The sequence below is a fragment of the Carettochelys insculpta genome, chromosome 3 (assembly GCF_033958435.1).
Source record: "Carettochelys insculpta isolate YL-2023 chromosome 3, ASM3395843v1, whole genome shotgun sequence".
NCBI classification, from domain to species: Eukaryota; Metazoa; Chordata; order Testudines; family Carettochelyidae; genus Carettochelys; species Carettochelys insculpta.
In genome coordinates, this window is record NC_134139.1 from 166,973,828 (window position 1) to 166,990,255 (window position 16,428).

A 16,428-nucleotide genomic window follows, 5' to 3' on the forward strand; every position below is an offset into this window, starting at 1 on the left:
GCAGCAGCAGCCAGAAGCCCTGGGCTAAGGGCTGCTGCATGCAGTAACCATAGAGCCTCACAGGGGCTGGATAGAGCGTCTCTCAACCCATCAGCTCATGGCTGCCATGGAGGACCCCCTATTTCGAAGTAGCGGGACGCAGATCGTCTACACACATCCTACTTTGATGTTGAACGTCGAAGTAGGGCACTATTCCTACCTTCTGGTGGGAATAGCGATTTCGATGTCTCGCTGCTTAACTTCGATTTGAACGTCGAAATAGCACACAGCGCATGTAGACGCGACGTGTGCTATTTCAATGTTGTGCCGGCTACTTTGAAGTAGCCAGCTAGCGTAGACGTAGCCATAGTGTTTAAAATGTAATGCAAACACCCTCTCAAAAAACACCAACAAAAAGTATTCATTTAAGTGTGGGCAGTAAGCCCTGTAAATGTAATGTAGATGGATTGCATACAATGTGTAGTGTACATATTGTTCTGTCATCATGGTTATTAAAAATTATTCTCCACCAGCTCAAGCTTCACATCTGAACTTTTCAGTTTTATGTTAGATTACGAATAGCAAAAATGGATCGACATGTCTGTGTATGTTTGCAATTGTGTTGTTTGTTTTACATTCTCATTTCCCCCCAGGGCAACTGGCACATCGGCACAAGTCTATTAAAACAAATCCTCCCTGATACAGCAGAATCCCATGCAGTGCTCAGAAGAGTCATGTGCAACTCTCAAGCCACTGTTCTGACCAATAAAATTTAATTGATCTGCTGTGTCTGAGAGCTAGATGTGCCACTTTCACTGGGCAATGAAAGTCATACATCAGCAGAAGTCTGGACCTCTCTAATATTATTGTACTTTCATAAGGTCAACTTCAGAGCAGTAACTATCTTAAAGGAAGCATTATCTGCAAAGTGTATCAAAGAATTTTGTTCTTATTATGTATCTGAAATACCAACCCAATGACCAAGGATAATATCTGATAACATTACAGACCACATAAACTATGTTACTTTGCAACAACCCTGCATCAATAGAGAGAGAGTGAGAGAGAGGGAGAGAGCAGATAAAGTGGTGCACAGGATTTTTGTACCACTGAAATTTCGGCTTTGTCTCGCTTTCTCTCAAATTTGCTCAAATGGCATTGTGACTTGGCACACAGGAAGGGGTTCTGCTACTCAGGAGCCCACAGGTCCCTCATTCTCCATTGCTTGTTTTAGTTCTGTGCTAGACTCAACAATGTGGCTGTGTCTACACTAGAGAGTTTTGTTGACGGAATGGATCTTCTGTCTCCATAATCCAGGGGGCACCTACACACTTAAAGCATTCTGTTGACAGAGTCTTGACAGAACTTTCCTCGACAGTATTATCTGTCAAAAATTTGAGGCACAACAATCTGTTGACAGTGTATTATCTGGTGTTAGGAGGAAGGGGCTTTCGAAGACTGGGGACCTCAGGAGGCAATCACCTGACCCGACCAGCAGGTAGTTGGTGGAATGCACTCAAAGTTAGAGTTAGAGTTCTGCTGGGCACCACCTTTTATACCCCTTTTTGGGTTACGTATTCTCTTTCTTATCTAAGGTGCCAGATCGTACTGGTCTGTCTTTGTGACGCCAGTTTGTTACAAGGGCAATTCTTACTTAATTTGCACTTGTAAGACAGGAGATAAGCAATTTGAGAGTACAGGACATTCCTTTTGTGTGGGCGGGGGACTTCCCCTTCTGGGATGGTTGTGTGGTCATCAAATTCATCAATGCCAGCTGGGCTGATTTCTTGAGGGTCCCCCCCAACCTCTTGTTGACAGTTTGGCCTGTTAGCCTTCTATCTGTACTTTCTGTTTCTCAGGGTCATGATAAGCTAGCACATCTGGGCCTCAATGAAGGCATCAAAGACTGTGCTGTCAGCAGCCGTTTCTGTGCCCTGTGTGCTTCCCAGTGGTGGGGCGGGCAGCGAGCAAGCTGGCTTGTAAGGGGGAGACTTTGTCTGGCTACACAATGAAGGAATAAAGAATTAAAGGATACAAATATTATTAAAGCCAGTCAACATAGTTCATAGAAAACAGAAATTGTCAGACAAGCCTGATTTTATTTCTTGATTAGATTACAAGTTTGGTTGATAAAGGTAACTGAGCAGACATTAAATAAGTTAAAATTTCACCAACATACCTGAGAAAGATGGGGAATGATCATTGAATGGAACCATTTCCAAAGGGGTTCAACAGGGATCAATGTTAGGCCTGATGTGATTTAAGATTTTCTTCAATAATCTATAAGTAAACATAAAATCACAGATGTGCAGATGTGCTGTGTGTCTCTTCTGTTATGGCTGTGAAACAAACGTATTCCTTTTTGGAGAGAAAATTATTTTTTCCAAAATTAATATCTGCATGTGTTCTGTCTGCAAATTCTCATGCTTACTAATGAAATTTCTTGGATGATGTCTTAAATTATGTGATCAATTAGCTGAAGAGATTTCATACCCAATTGTTTATCAGAGCACCTGTTGCAACAAGAACTCAAGTATAAGTTAAAAATTTATTTCAGTGAATCATTGTTTCAATTATCACAGAAAATATCTGAAACAACAAATTCCTCTTATCAATCTCAGAACATAACTGCATCATTAGGAACCCTCATAAATAATCCAGTCTTGTTTATCATAGTATCTGACAGGTGATTTGTTAATTCCGTATATGTATAGTAATCCCCCAAGAGATGCATACTCTAAATGTGCATATCTCATGTTTATGTTACAGAGGGGTGGGGGCCAGAGCCATGGGAGGTGGGAAGACCCGGCATCCCCATAGCTGAAAGCCAGCTGGGCAGCACCTAGCCAGCAGAACCAGCCGCAATGTCCCCAGCTGGGGAGCAGGGAGACCTGCAACCCCATGTCTGGAAGCTGGCTGGTCAGCTAAGAGCCCAGACCCCAGTGGCAGCCCCAGGTAAGGCTGCTGCTTGGGTTCCCTCTCCTCACTGCCTGCAGGACCCAAGACTCAAAATAAGGCTGATGCTTGGTTCCCATCTCCCCTGAGCTTGTGGGACCCAAGAAACTGACCAACTCATGGCTGGTCAGCTTCCCAGTTCCTGCAAGGGGAAAGGAGCTGGGAACAAAGCAGCAGCCTGGCTTCCAGCTTCCCTGCACTGGCAGGAGCTGGGAAACTGACCAGTCATGTGCTGGTCAGTTTCCCAAATCCCACAAGATGCTGTGAAATGAACCAGGCTCTGTCCTGATTCCCAGCTCCCCAACACTCTGGAAGCCAGGAAACTGACCAGCCCCAGTGGACTGGTCAGTTTTCTGGCTTCTGCAAGCCCCCCACAACTTGAGTGAAAATTTGAATTACACAGGGGTTTCAGGATCACAACCCAACCATAACTTGGGGGTTTACTGTACAGGCTGAACCTCTCTTGTCCAGCACCGTTGGGGCTGACCAGTGCTGGACGAGATAATTTTCTTGACAACGACTGTGCTCTTAGTCAGTGTTATCTAAGAGCGTTACCAACAAGTCCACTGTTTTACTGGTTTCTTAGAAGACATTTAGGGGTAAATTACAGCTAAATAACAGCACAGAACACTGAGAGCCAGGACTGGTGGCTGTAAACAAACTTTAGGGAACCATGGGAAACTTGGCCACACTCATGATAAGTAGTTGTCCAGCTAATTAAAATCATACCACATTATAGATGTTGCCAGATGGGAGAGTTCAGGTTAGATAAGTTCAACCTGTACATTCATGGGGAAAAATACCAGAAACACTTATATAAACAGAGAAAACATAACAGCATCAATGACTGCAATCTGAAGACAGAAAAATTCAAATTAGAAATAAGGCATATTTTTAACAATATGGGTAATTAACCACTGTAATTTTTGTTTACTAAAAAAATGGTGGATTTGCTATCTCTTTATGTCCTCAAATCAAAACTGAATGTCTTGGAATATACATATTAGACAAACACAAAATTAGTGGACTCAGTACAGGGAGACTGTAGGTGATATACAGCCATGTTTTTTAACCTTCTTTTTTTTAAAAAAAATGTACCCATTTAAAAATATAAGCATTTCCAGACTTCTCTCACTTACCCCTTGGAATAAGTGTACCACCACTTGAAAAACATGATCCTAAAGTAATCTGAGGTCTTGAAACAAATGCCATTCAACCTTTCCACATTACTGTACCCTTTTCAGGAGTCAGATTTGTTTTCCATACCACCAAGCTACACCTCACTTAAAAACTATTTTCTTGCAAAAACATACACAAATATCACAGAACACTACTACTGAAAATGTGCTAAGTTTCTACCATCTTATTATGAAATAAATGAATTGGAATAGGAATATTGTACTTACACTTCAGTGTAAGGCATATGAAGCAGTAGAAACAAGTCCTTGTCTGAATGAAAGTTATGTTGTACTGACTTTACTAGTGTTTTTATGTAGCCTGTTGTAAAACGAGGCAAATATCTAGATGAGTTGATGTTCTCTCTGGTTGAGAAACAGTGATATACAGAATGTCAGATTAAATCTAATGGTTCCTTGTTGCCTTAATGCTAAAGTATCTATGACATTTATTTTGGGATCATTTTACATTGTAACCTAATATGGATAGGAATTTAGGGGAAAGATTAAGATGTCTAGGCTATGAAAACTTCACACCATATGTGTGCTGTATCCAATGTCACATGTGACACTCTCCATTTCATACGTACCTCCATATCTCCTCCCTTTCCAAGTGCAGAGTCTTTCCTCAGAAAAATGAATGTAATGATTATTATGACCATATATGGTCTTTTTCCTGCATGCATACCATCGTCAATCAGGGTCATGAGAATTAAAACACTCACATAGTAGATTAAATAATTTGTTGTGGTTCTCCCCCACAGCCCCATTTAGAAAACAGAATGTTACTTAAACATCTCTTGGAGGGCATGTGGTGAAGTTCAGGCTCATGGTCATTACGGGCTTGAGCCTGAAAAAGTATCCAAGTAGTTGGATCTCATCAGTCCTACAGTTCCATATTTACACAAATTCCAGACTCTTTATCTGACCCTCAGCTCATTTCTAATGGGAGTCAAATAGAAGAGGGTGCGGGAATTAAATCTAAACTTTCACTGGCACTGGGTTTATAAACATGGCTTCTGAGGTTGGACTATACAAAACTGATCCTTCTTATGTGTACTCACTTTTTGTTTACCTACAATGCAAGGAGATTTTCTTGCTCGGGTGATACCCTGTAAGTGAAATATACAAGATTAAGCATTTAGGCTACATCTACACTACAGTGATCTTTCAAAAGAAGTCCTTCTGGACTATCTCGTCGAAAAGAACTTCTTTTGAAAGAGTGTGTCCACACACAAAAAAGCGGATCAAAAGAGTCATCTGCTCTTTCAAAGAGAGTGTCCACACAGCCCCGTCTCTTTCAAAAGAACAAGACAGGGATTGAAAAATCAGGTGCCATGAAGGCCCATGGAGCATCTACATACATTTTCTTTCAAAAGAAGCTTTCGAAAGAAGGTGCTCTTCCTGAATCAAGAGTGGAAAGCATTTTTGAAAGAATGCTTTCTGTGTGTAGATGCTTTTTGTGTGTAGATGTGTGTAGATGTAAAGAACTTACTAGTTTTGACATGGTCTTATACTGTTCTTCTAAACTTACTATTTCATTTATTTTGGTGCATTAATTTGCTACCAAATACCATTCTCGGCAACTGTTTCCAAACAATTCAGCTAAATATGCCAATATATATTTTGAAGGTTTGCCATTAGCACACTTTCTGCCTTTACGGAAGATAAGTAAGCTGCTGAAATAAGAAACTTTAGAAATTTTCTTTCCTGCTACAATTCACATAATAATGAAAGAAGGAGAAATCTATTTGACTATCAAATAAGTAGCTGGAAAGGAAATGCTTTCCTCTAATCTATGTAGCAAGTAAATCAATAGTACTTCACTAATAAGCTGTGTCTACACGTGCACGCTACTTCGAAGTAGCGGCACTAACTTCGAAATAGCGCCTGTTGCGGCTACATGCGTCGGGCACTATTTCGAAGTTAACTTCGACGTTAGGCGGTGAGACGTCGAAGTTGCTAACCTCATGAGGGGATTGGAATAGCGCCCTACTTCGACGTTCAACGTCGAAGTAGGGACCGTGTAGATGATCCGCGTCCCGCAACGTCGAAATTGCCGGGTCCTCCATGGCGGCCATCAGCTGAGGGGTTGAGAGATGCTCTCTCTCCAGCCCCTGCGGGGCTCTATGGTCACCGTGGGCAGCAGCCCTTAGCCCAGGGCTTCTGGCCGCTGCTGCCGCAGCTGGGGATCCATGCTGCATGCACAGGGTCTGCAACCAGTTGTCGGCTCTGTGGATCTTGTGCTGTTTAGTGCAACTGTGTCTGGGAGGGGCCCTTTAAGGGAGTGGCTTGCTGTTGAGTCCGCCCTGTGACCCTGTCTGCAGCTGTGCCTGGCACCCTTATTTCGATGTGTGCTACTTTGGCGTGTAGACGTACCCTCGCAGCGCCTATTTCGATGTGGTGCCGCACAACGTCGAAGTTGAACATCAACGTTGCCAGCCCTGGAGGACGTGTAGACGTTATTCATCGAAATAGCCTATTTCGATGGTGCTACATCGAAATAAGCTATTTCGATGTTGGCTTCACGTGTAGACGTAGCCATAGAAACTAGTGCATCACAATTGTCAGATGCATTATGCACACTGAGATCAGTATATTTAATTTTGCTTGGTCTGTTTACTATAAATCAGTCTGAAATATAAGTTTTTGCTTCATTGTATCTTAAATATTTTTCCCCCTAGGTTGACTGGCATGAACCTGCCTTCTCCTGTTATCAGCAGCAAAAACTGGTTACGTCTCCACTTTACATCTGACAGTAACCACCGACGGAAAGGATTTAATGCCCAGTTCCAAGGTAGGAAATACACATCGTCACCCAAAATAATGTGAATAGAACTGGTAGTGGCATACATTTTTGTTTAGAAACCACAGGTCTGTCTAGTAAAAAGCTAAAGTCTAGATTCTACTGCCCTTAGGCTGAGTAAGAGCTACTACTGCATTATAAAATAAACATCTTTCAGAGATTCATGTAACATTGTTTACACAAAAAGTAGCAAATTTCACCATGAAATACATGTCTAAGGGTATGTTTGTTTGACTTTTTTACATTAGAAAAATTACGTGTGATGTCTTTTTATATTAATTGAGATCTTTGTGTCAAATCATGTAGAATGCAAGTTACAGAAAAGCTACTCCATGCAAAGATAGGCCCCATCTCACTGATGTCTTCCTTCATTACTCTTGATCAATCTCTTGCCTTGAGGGTGACATTCCTTGCTTGGAGATTTAACTCCTCCCCAGCTAGAGATAAAGCACATTTCAGACTACTAAATTGATCTGCATATTCATCTTTATTAGAAAGCAGGAGGATGTCAATACTGATGTCTTTTTTTTCTGCATCTACATGGATATTCATCAAAATGCAATTTTTCTTGAATAGATTCTTCACTGATTTTTGAACTTGATAAATCACCATTCAGAATCAATGGTTTTATAAATGAGTTAGAAAGAAACAGAAGAATAACCTGTAAGTCACGTACAGATGATGCAGAATCTGAGTATACCTTCAAACCATCTACTTACCCAGTATATTTGTTACTATTTTTATAGAGTTATTTGTTACTATTTTTACTTTAAACTCACATGCAAGTAGACTTCCTCATAGTTTAAACTGACTCTCCATAGCAGGATCTATGCTGTATTTCTCTATACATACATGCTGTTTATTGTTGATTTTATGTAAAAATGAAACATATCTAATATATTTGACACAATGTCCATCACCTTTGATCAAATATGATCCTGGATTCCCTTCAGCAGTAGTTGTAATACCTAGTAAAGCTATAAGCTCAAAATGGGCATTATTTGCACTTTATAATATATCTGACTTTTAATTTTGGTGACTGGGTAAAAACTGGCTTTTAAAGAATAATAACCAAATAAAATTTGATATAGCTTAAGAATTTGCTAATTATTTCTGTTATTTGATTTTTCTTTAATTTAACCTCTCCTTTTAACACAAGTTTCTGTAATGCCATTTTATTAACAGCAAATAAATTTCAATTCAGTGAATCTCAACAATGCAAAATGTATTAATATGTCAGGAGCAAGTAAATGAAGTAAGAAAGTAAGGGAAATTGCCTTTTAATACTAAAATATCTATTGTGTTTAATCAAACTATTATTTATTTAATCATACTGAGCTGAATGAAGTCATAATTTGGTAGTACACTAATTAAAACTTTAAAAGGTAATTGAAGGTAGGTAAAGCTGTCACTGAGTCTAAAAGTTAAGATGAAAACAGGTTCCACTATAAGATCCTGTTTGGTTGCTTATAACTGCCAGATTGTAGCCATTCAGGGAGACCTCTACAATTCTGAGTGTCTGCTTCTGACTTAATTCAAAGACATGGACCCTGTAGAAAAAATAGCATGGAATAATGTTACAGCCCTGGCAGAATCGTCCCTTGTGGTAGACACCAGTCTGCTATATTGGACTCAGCCTTTGAATTCTTTATGCTTCTAAACCTCCTTTATTTCAATAGTATGCAAAAATATAGTATCCCTTCTTGGGAAGTGGTTTCAGTTGCAGTCTCAGACCCCAAGACAAATGCTGATCTTTTCCAATCTCACCAGTTACCTAAGTACACCAGCCAGAGCTCCACTGGTACCATTAGAATTCTCTGAGGATGTCCCAAACATGTGGACATGGGTATCCTCAGATATAGCATTCTTGGACTTTCAGGCTGTGTCTATACTAGCTCCCTACTTCAAAGGGAGCATGGTAAGTAGGGCATCAAGAGATTATTGATGAAGCACTGCAGTGCATATGCAGCACTTCATAAAGCTAATTCTCCTGTGCGGCAACTTCAAAGTGTTAAACTTTGAAGTGCAGACTCGTGTGTAGCCATGGCTAATCCACCAGTACTTCAAAGTGCCTGGGCAACTTTGAAGTCCCTTTACTCCTCAAAATTTTACTCCACTTCTTTAATAATCTCCTAAAACCCTACTTACCATGCTCCCTTTGAACTAGGGAGCTAGTGTAGACACAGCCTCAGAAAGCCTTTGACAAGGTCCTGCACCAAAGGGTCTTAGTAAAATAAGCAGTTTATGGAGGAAAGATGGAAGGTCTAACTGATTAAAAGATGGTAATGAAAGAGTAGAAAAAGCTATCCAGATTTCACAATGGAGTGCTGTTTGACATATTCCTAAACAATCTGGAAAAATGGGTTAACAGTGAGTTGGCAAAGTATGTAGATGATAACATTCTAGACTAATTTTGTAAATCCATTACAAAGAGTGTGGGGAACCACAGCCCACCGCATATTATAGTGACCTTATTGAGGGCAAGTATGTGAGCAGTTGGGTCAGTGCCTTTATGTTTCCCTGGGACTGAGGCTGGTCAAGGATCAGACCGCAGCAGCAGGCTAATCCAGCACCTGGGGCTAATCAAGCACCTGCAGCCAATTAAGGCCTGTTGAACCCTTTTAAAAGAGGTGGGGGTACGGGAGAAGAAAAGGACCAGGAAGGAGGAAAGAACAGCAGAGGAGAGCCTGCAAGAGGGAAGGGCAGCAGCCAGTATCAGGTACTGAGAAAGTGGCCCAGGGAGCTACCTAGGGTCTCTGGGCCAGAACCTGCATCAAGTGGGAGAGGACCAGGTTCCCCCCAGACTGCCCCACATGCTCTGAGGCAGCTCGAAAGGGGCAGGAAGAGACCCAACATCCATAGGGGACCTCCCCCATTTATGACTGTGCTGATGATGAGAGGGTCTCAATAGGATCTGCCCCACCCCTGGGAATTGTGGGAGATAGAGCAAAATGGAAACAGCGAGCCTCTGAGGCATCTCTTTAACTGCCACAAAGCACAGAACCCAAAAAGAGTAGCTCAGGACTTTGTCACAAGAGTTACAAGGGGCTGACAGAAAACTGGGTGACTGGCAACAAAATGGTACATGAAATTCTGTGTTGGAAAATGCAAAATAATGTGCATAGAAATAAGAGTTGTATTGCGACATAAAATTGCATGAAGTGTTTTTGTAGTGATGTTTGTCCCAGGATATTAGAGGAAAAAGGTGGATGAAGTGACATTTTGCCTGTGGAAGTTGGCACAGTGAGAGAGAAGTCCTTTCCTTTACAGTTAAGCTCGTTTTATGTGACCACACGTTGCGCAAAACTTGCATTAATGTGAGTTTCACACAACATGAAGCTGGTGTGCTGTCAGCCTGCCTAGCCTCCTGCAGGTGAAGGTAGCCAGGCAGAATAAAAGCCCCTTCCCCCTGCCTTCCCAGAGCAGAGCTGGGCACCTCTGGGAAGGTAGGAGGAAGGCTTTTAGCTCGCCTAGCTGCCTGCCTGTGCAGGCAGCCAGGCTGACTAAAACCCCCTTCCCCCTGCCCAGAGCCCCAGGGAAGTGGCAGCTGTGGGCTCTTCTGGCCCTAGAGCCCTGGGGAAACAGTGGCCATGGTGCCCCCTGCCCCCTTCCCAGGGCCCTAACCCATCCTGCAAACCTTCCCCAACTTATGGGAAATTCAAAGTATGCAAGGTTCAGTTGAACGCAAACCTAGCGTACCTCAAGGCATTACTGCATTATTCTTGAATTTTTTTTTTATATAATACTAGTAGTTATACCCGGCATTGCTCGGACACATCTCATCTGCCGCCTGTGCTCTCCAGCCAGAGTAAGGAATGCAGCAAATTGTGCACTTTCCCTTCACTCCCTGATGAAGGTGAACAGCTAGCAATGCCTTTATAAGAATTGGGGGTGTGGGAGGCTTCACTATCCCCCACTCTTACTAAAGGTCTTCTGGTGGGTCAGAGGCTTTGGGATGGGGCAGTCCCAGGTGGGCCTTCAAGTCAGTCCCTTTTTCCTGCCCAATAATTCTGGTTCTTTTCTATATAGTTGTATGAGATGCAATCCCATTCCAGGCGCATCCTGTTTTCCTGGGACAACCAAACTCTTACATTGCTTTAAGTGATGATAAATGGAAGTTGTATACAATTTGGTGGTCATAAAGCTTACTGTTTAGGAGGAGTTCTTGAACAAACAGACAGACATACAGACAAACACTCCTAAATATATAGTAAAGGTATATATTTTCCCCGATACATGCTCATGTTTCACTTCTCAATCTGTTTGTATACACTTGCAAATGTATGTATAACCTATATTTAAATGTTCCTCATAAGTGTACAGTATTAGTATGAAGAATTCATATAATTTATTTGTATAGCTAAATAGTAGTTCTCACTTTCATGTGTGAACAAGCATATAATAACAAATTATACGTTAATGAATGTAAGCAAGCAGTCTGATTAAAATAGAGTTGTGCAGGATTAAATCCATTTCAGATGGTTGAAAGATTGATCAAAAGAGATTAAAGTGCTTTTGTTGCAATCCTGTTTTAGACTCTTTTTACCAGTGAAAGATATAATCTTGAAATTTTACTTTTATCCAATAATGCGCTCAAAAAATAACAATACATAAGCTAACTGAAAATGAAATAGTGCTCTTGTTGAGTACTTTGAGGATAGAATTTAAGCTCCAATGTAAATTGGTCACCCAAGAGCTACTATCTAAGTAAAATGATCACACTTATTTTCAGTTAATTACATTCATAAGAACATAAGAACATAAGAATGGCCATACTGGGTCAGACCAAAGGTCCATCAAGCCCAGCATCCCATCTGCCGACGGTGGCCAATGCGAGGTGCCCCAGAGAAGGAGAACAGAAGACAAGTGATTTATCTCCTGCCATCCATCTCCTGCCCTTGTTATGAAGGCTAGGGCACCATACTTTATCCCTGGCTAATAGCCATTTATGGACCTGACCTGCAAAAATTTATCAAGCTCTTTTTTAAACCCTAATAGAGTCCTGGCCTTCACAGCCTCCTCGGGCAAGGAGTTCCACAGGTTGACTGTGCGCTGTGTGAAGAAAAATTTCCTTTTATTAGTTTTGAACCTACTACCCATCAATTTCATTTGGTGTCCCCTAGTTCTTGTATTATGGGAAAAGGTAAATAATTTTTCTATATTCACTTTCTCCACACCATTCATGATTTTATATACCTCTATCATATCGCCCCTCAATCGCCTCTTTTCCAAACTGAAAAGTCCCAGTCTCTCTAGCCTCTCCCCATATGGGACCCTTTCCAAGCCCCTAATCATCTTAGTCGCCCTTTTCTGAACCTTTTCTAATGCCAATATATCTTTTTTGAGGTGAGGAGACCACATCTGCACGCAGTACTCGAGATGTGGGCGTACCATAGTTTTATATAGGGGAAGTATGATATCTTTTGTCTTATTATCGATCCCTTTTTTAATAATTCCTAACATCCTATTTGCCTTACTAACTGCCGCTGCACACTGCGTGGATGTCTTCAGAGAACTATCCACTATAACTCCAAGATCCCTTTCCTGATCTGTCGTAGCTAAATTTGACCCCATCATGTAGTACGTGTAATTTGGGTTATTTTTTCCAACATGCATTACCTTACACTTACCCACATTAAATTTCATTTGCCATTTTGCTGCCCAATCACTCAGTTTGCTGAGATCTCCTTGTAGTTCTTCACAATCCCTTTTGCTTTTGACTGTCCTGAACAACTTGGTGTCATCTGCAAACTTTGCCACCTCACTGCTTACCTCATTTTCTAGATCATTGATGAACAAGTTGAACAGGATCGGTCCCAGGACTGAGCCCTGGGGAACACCACTAGTTACCCCCCTCCATTGTGAAAATTTACCATTTATTCCAACCCTTTGTTTTCTGTCTTTTAACCAATTTCCGATCCATGAAAGGACCTTTCCTCCTATCCCATGACCACCTAATTTACATAAAAGCCTTTGGTGTGGGACCGTGTCAAAGGCTTTCTGGAAATCTAGGTATATTATGTCCACTGGGTGCCCCTTGTCCGCATGTTTATTAACCCCTTCAAAGAATTCTAATAGATTAGACAGACACGACTTCCCTCTGCAGAAACCATGCTGACTTTTGCCCAACAATTCGTGCTCTTCTATGTGCCTTGCAATTTTACTCTTTACTAGTGTTTCTACTAATTTACCTGGTACTGATGTTAAACTTATCGGTCTATAATTGCCAGGATCTCCTCTAGAGCCTTTTTTAAATATTGGTGTTATATTGGCCGTCTTCCAGTCATTTGGTACCAAAGTGGATTTAAAGGATAGGTTACAAACCACTGTTAATAACTCCGCAATTTCACATTTGAGTTCTTTCAGAACCCTTGGGTGAATGCCATCTGGTCCTGGAGACTTGTTACTATTCAGCTTATCAATTAATTCCAAAACCTCCTCTAATGTCACTTCAATCTGAGTGAGTTCCTCAGATTTGTCGCCTAAAAAGGCTGGCTCAGATTTAGGAACCTCTGTAACATCTTCAGCCGTGAAGACTGAAGCAAAGAAATCATTTAATCGCTCCGCAATGGCACTGTCTTCCTTGATCGCTCCTTTTATATCTTTATCATCCAAGGGCCCCACTGCTTTTTTAGCAGGCTTCCTGCTTCTAATGTATTTAAAAAACATTTTACTATTGTTTTTTGAATTTTTGGCTAGCTGTTCCTCAAACTCTTTTTTGGCTTTTCTTACTACATTATGACAGTTAATTTGGGAGTGTTTATGTTCCTTTCTATTTTCCTCACTAGGATTTGACTTCCACTTTTTAAAAGCTGCCCTTTTCTCTCTCACTGCCTTTTTAACATGGCTGTTTAGCCATGGTGGTTCTTTGTTAGGTCTCTTACTGTGTTTTTTTATTTGGGGTATACATTTAAGTTGGGCCTCTAGTATGGTGTCTTTAAACAGTTTCCATGCAGCTTCCAGGGATTTTAGTTTAATTACTCTACCTTTTAGTTTCTGTTTAACTAGCTTCCTCATTTTAGTGTAATTCCCCTTTTTGAAATTAAATGCCAGAGTGTTTGACCGCTGCGGTGTTCTTCCCAACACAGGAATATTAAAAGTTATTATATTGTGGTCACTATTTCCAAGCGGTCCAGTAACAGTTACCTCTTGGACCAGATCCTGCGTTCCAGTTAAGACTAGATCGAGAACCGACTCTCCCCTTGTGGGTTCCTGTACTAGCTGCTCCAAGAAGCAGTCATTTAAGGCATCAAGAAATTTAATCTCTGAATCCCGTCCTGAGGTGACATGCACCCAATCAATATGGGGATAATTGAAATCTCCTATTATTACTGTGTTTTTTATTTTGATAGCCTCTCTAATCTCCCTTAACATTTCAGCATCACTATCACTGTCCTGGTTAGGTGGTCGGTAATATATTCCTAATGCCATATTCATATTAGAGAAATGAATTGTTATCCATAATGATTCTATGGAACATTTTGATTCCTTTAGGATTTTTACTTCATTTGATTCTATATTATCCTTCACATATAGTACCACTCCGCCACCCGCACGACCTGTTCTGTCTTTCCGATATAATTTATATCCCGGTATGATAGTGTCCCACTGATTGTCCTCATTCCACCATGTTTCTGAGATGCCTATTATGTCAACTTCCTCCTTTGATATGAGGTACTCCAGTTCACCCATCTTATTAGACAGACTCCTAGCATTAGTGTAAAAGCATGTTAGAAAACTACCACTATTTATATGTCCGCCTTTCACAGACACGGTGGATTTTTTTATGCATGATTGTTTTACATCTGATCTTGCCCATATATTATTTCCCACGTTCCCTATCTGACTAACTTCTAGGGAATCCCTGTCTATGGAGCCTCGTGTAAGAGAAGTCTCCGTCCGATCCAGGTGCTCCCCCGCACCAATCGGCTTTCCCCCACCTCTTAGTTTAAAAACTGCTCTATGTCCTTTTTAATGTTTAATGCCAGCAGTCTGGATCCACCTTGATTTAGGTGGAGCCCATCCTTCCTGTATAGGCTCCCCCTACCCCAAAAGTGTCCCCAGTTCCTAATAAATCTAAACCCCTCCTCCCTACACCATCGTCTCATCCACGCATTGAGACTCTGAAGTTCTGCCTGTCTATCTGGCCCTGCGCGTGGAACTGGAAGCATTTCAGAGAATGCCACCAAAGATGTTCTGGATTTCAGTCTCTTTCCTAGTAACCTAAATTTGGCCTCCAGAACATCTCTTCTACCCTTCCCTATGTCATTGGTACCAACATGTACCACGACGACCGGCTCCTCCCCAGCACTGCCCATAAGTCTGTCTAGATGCCTCGAGAGATCCGCAACCTTCGCACCAGGCAGGCAAGTCACCATACGGTTCTCCCGGTCATCACAAACCCAACTATCTATATTTCTAATGATCGAATCCCCCACTACTAAAACCTGCTTCTTCCTAACAGCTGGCGCTCCCTCCCCCGGAGAAGTATCCTCGGCACGAGAGGATACAACATCACCCTCTGGAAGGAGGGTCCCAACTACGGGATGGTTTCCCTCTGCTCCCCTTGACTGCTCTCCTTCCCTGAGCCTTTCATCCTCCGTAACAGCCTCAGGACTGTCAGATTGGAGGTGGGACAGCCCTACTATGTCCCGGAAAGTCTCATCCACAAACACCTCTGCCTTCCTTAGCTCCTCCAGTTCAGCCACCCTGGCCTCCAAAGCACGCACTCGGTCTCTGAGGGCCAGGAGCTCCTTGCATCGAGCGCACACATACGCCACCCGCCCACAGGGTAGGTAGTCATACATACTGCACTCGACACAATAAACAGGATAGCCCCCACTCTGCTGCTGGGCTTCTGCCTCCATTTCCTACTCTAGTTATATATGAGGGTTAATTAAATGTTTCAGATAGAGGTTGTTATAAAGGATTTAGTTTAAGGGCAACAGAAGTCACTGGCTCCCTCCAAGCTCCCCCTCTCAACTCCCCTCTCCAAACTCCCTCCTGTTAGCACACACCCTGTTTGCCAGCACCCGGTCGCAAAGCTCCCTGGTCGCTTACTAGCAGGGTTTAAGTGCTCGGCCTCCCTGATAGCTCCTCCCTCTGCCTACAGCTCAGCCAATCAGCACATGGTGTTTCAATTCAAACCTAATCAGCTTCCAACTGCCTGCCTGCCTGCCTGAGCACACGGCCTTTCAAACAAACAAACACACACACTCAGCTCAGCACTCCAAACAAACAAACTCCTAACTCCAAACAAACACACAAGCCCAAAACCTCCAAATATAAGCAGCCACTTACCCCAAGGTGCTTTAGTTTGCTCCTTCCTTCTCCTCCTCCAGGAGAGCCTCTCCAAACTCCCCCCTGTTAGCACACACCCTGTTTGCCAGCACCCGGTCGCAAAGCTCCCTGGTCGCTTACTAGCAGGGTTTAAGTGCTCGGCCTCCCTGATAGCTCCTCCCTCTGCCTACAGCTCAGCCAATCAGCACACGGTGTTTCAATTCAAACCTAATC

General features: G+C 42.1%; 1 protein-coding gene across 1 annotated transcript in view; it reads left to right on the forward strand.

Moving 5' to 3' along the window:
- CSMD1 (CUB and Sushi multiple domains 1) overlaps nucleotides 1-16,428 on the forward strand; it is a 1,701,396-nt gene that overhangs the window by 854,695 nt on the left and 830,273 nt on the right. Inside the window, exon 6 of the mRNA XM_074989136.1 lies at nucleotides 6,794-6,906. Coding sequence (XP_074845237.1) covers nucleotides 6,794-6,906 — 113 coding nt within the window. The remainder of the gene's footprint in view (nucleotides 1-6,793; nucleotides 6,907-16,428) is intronic.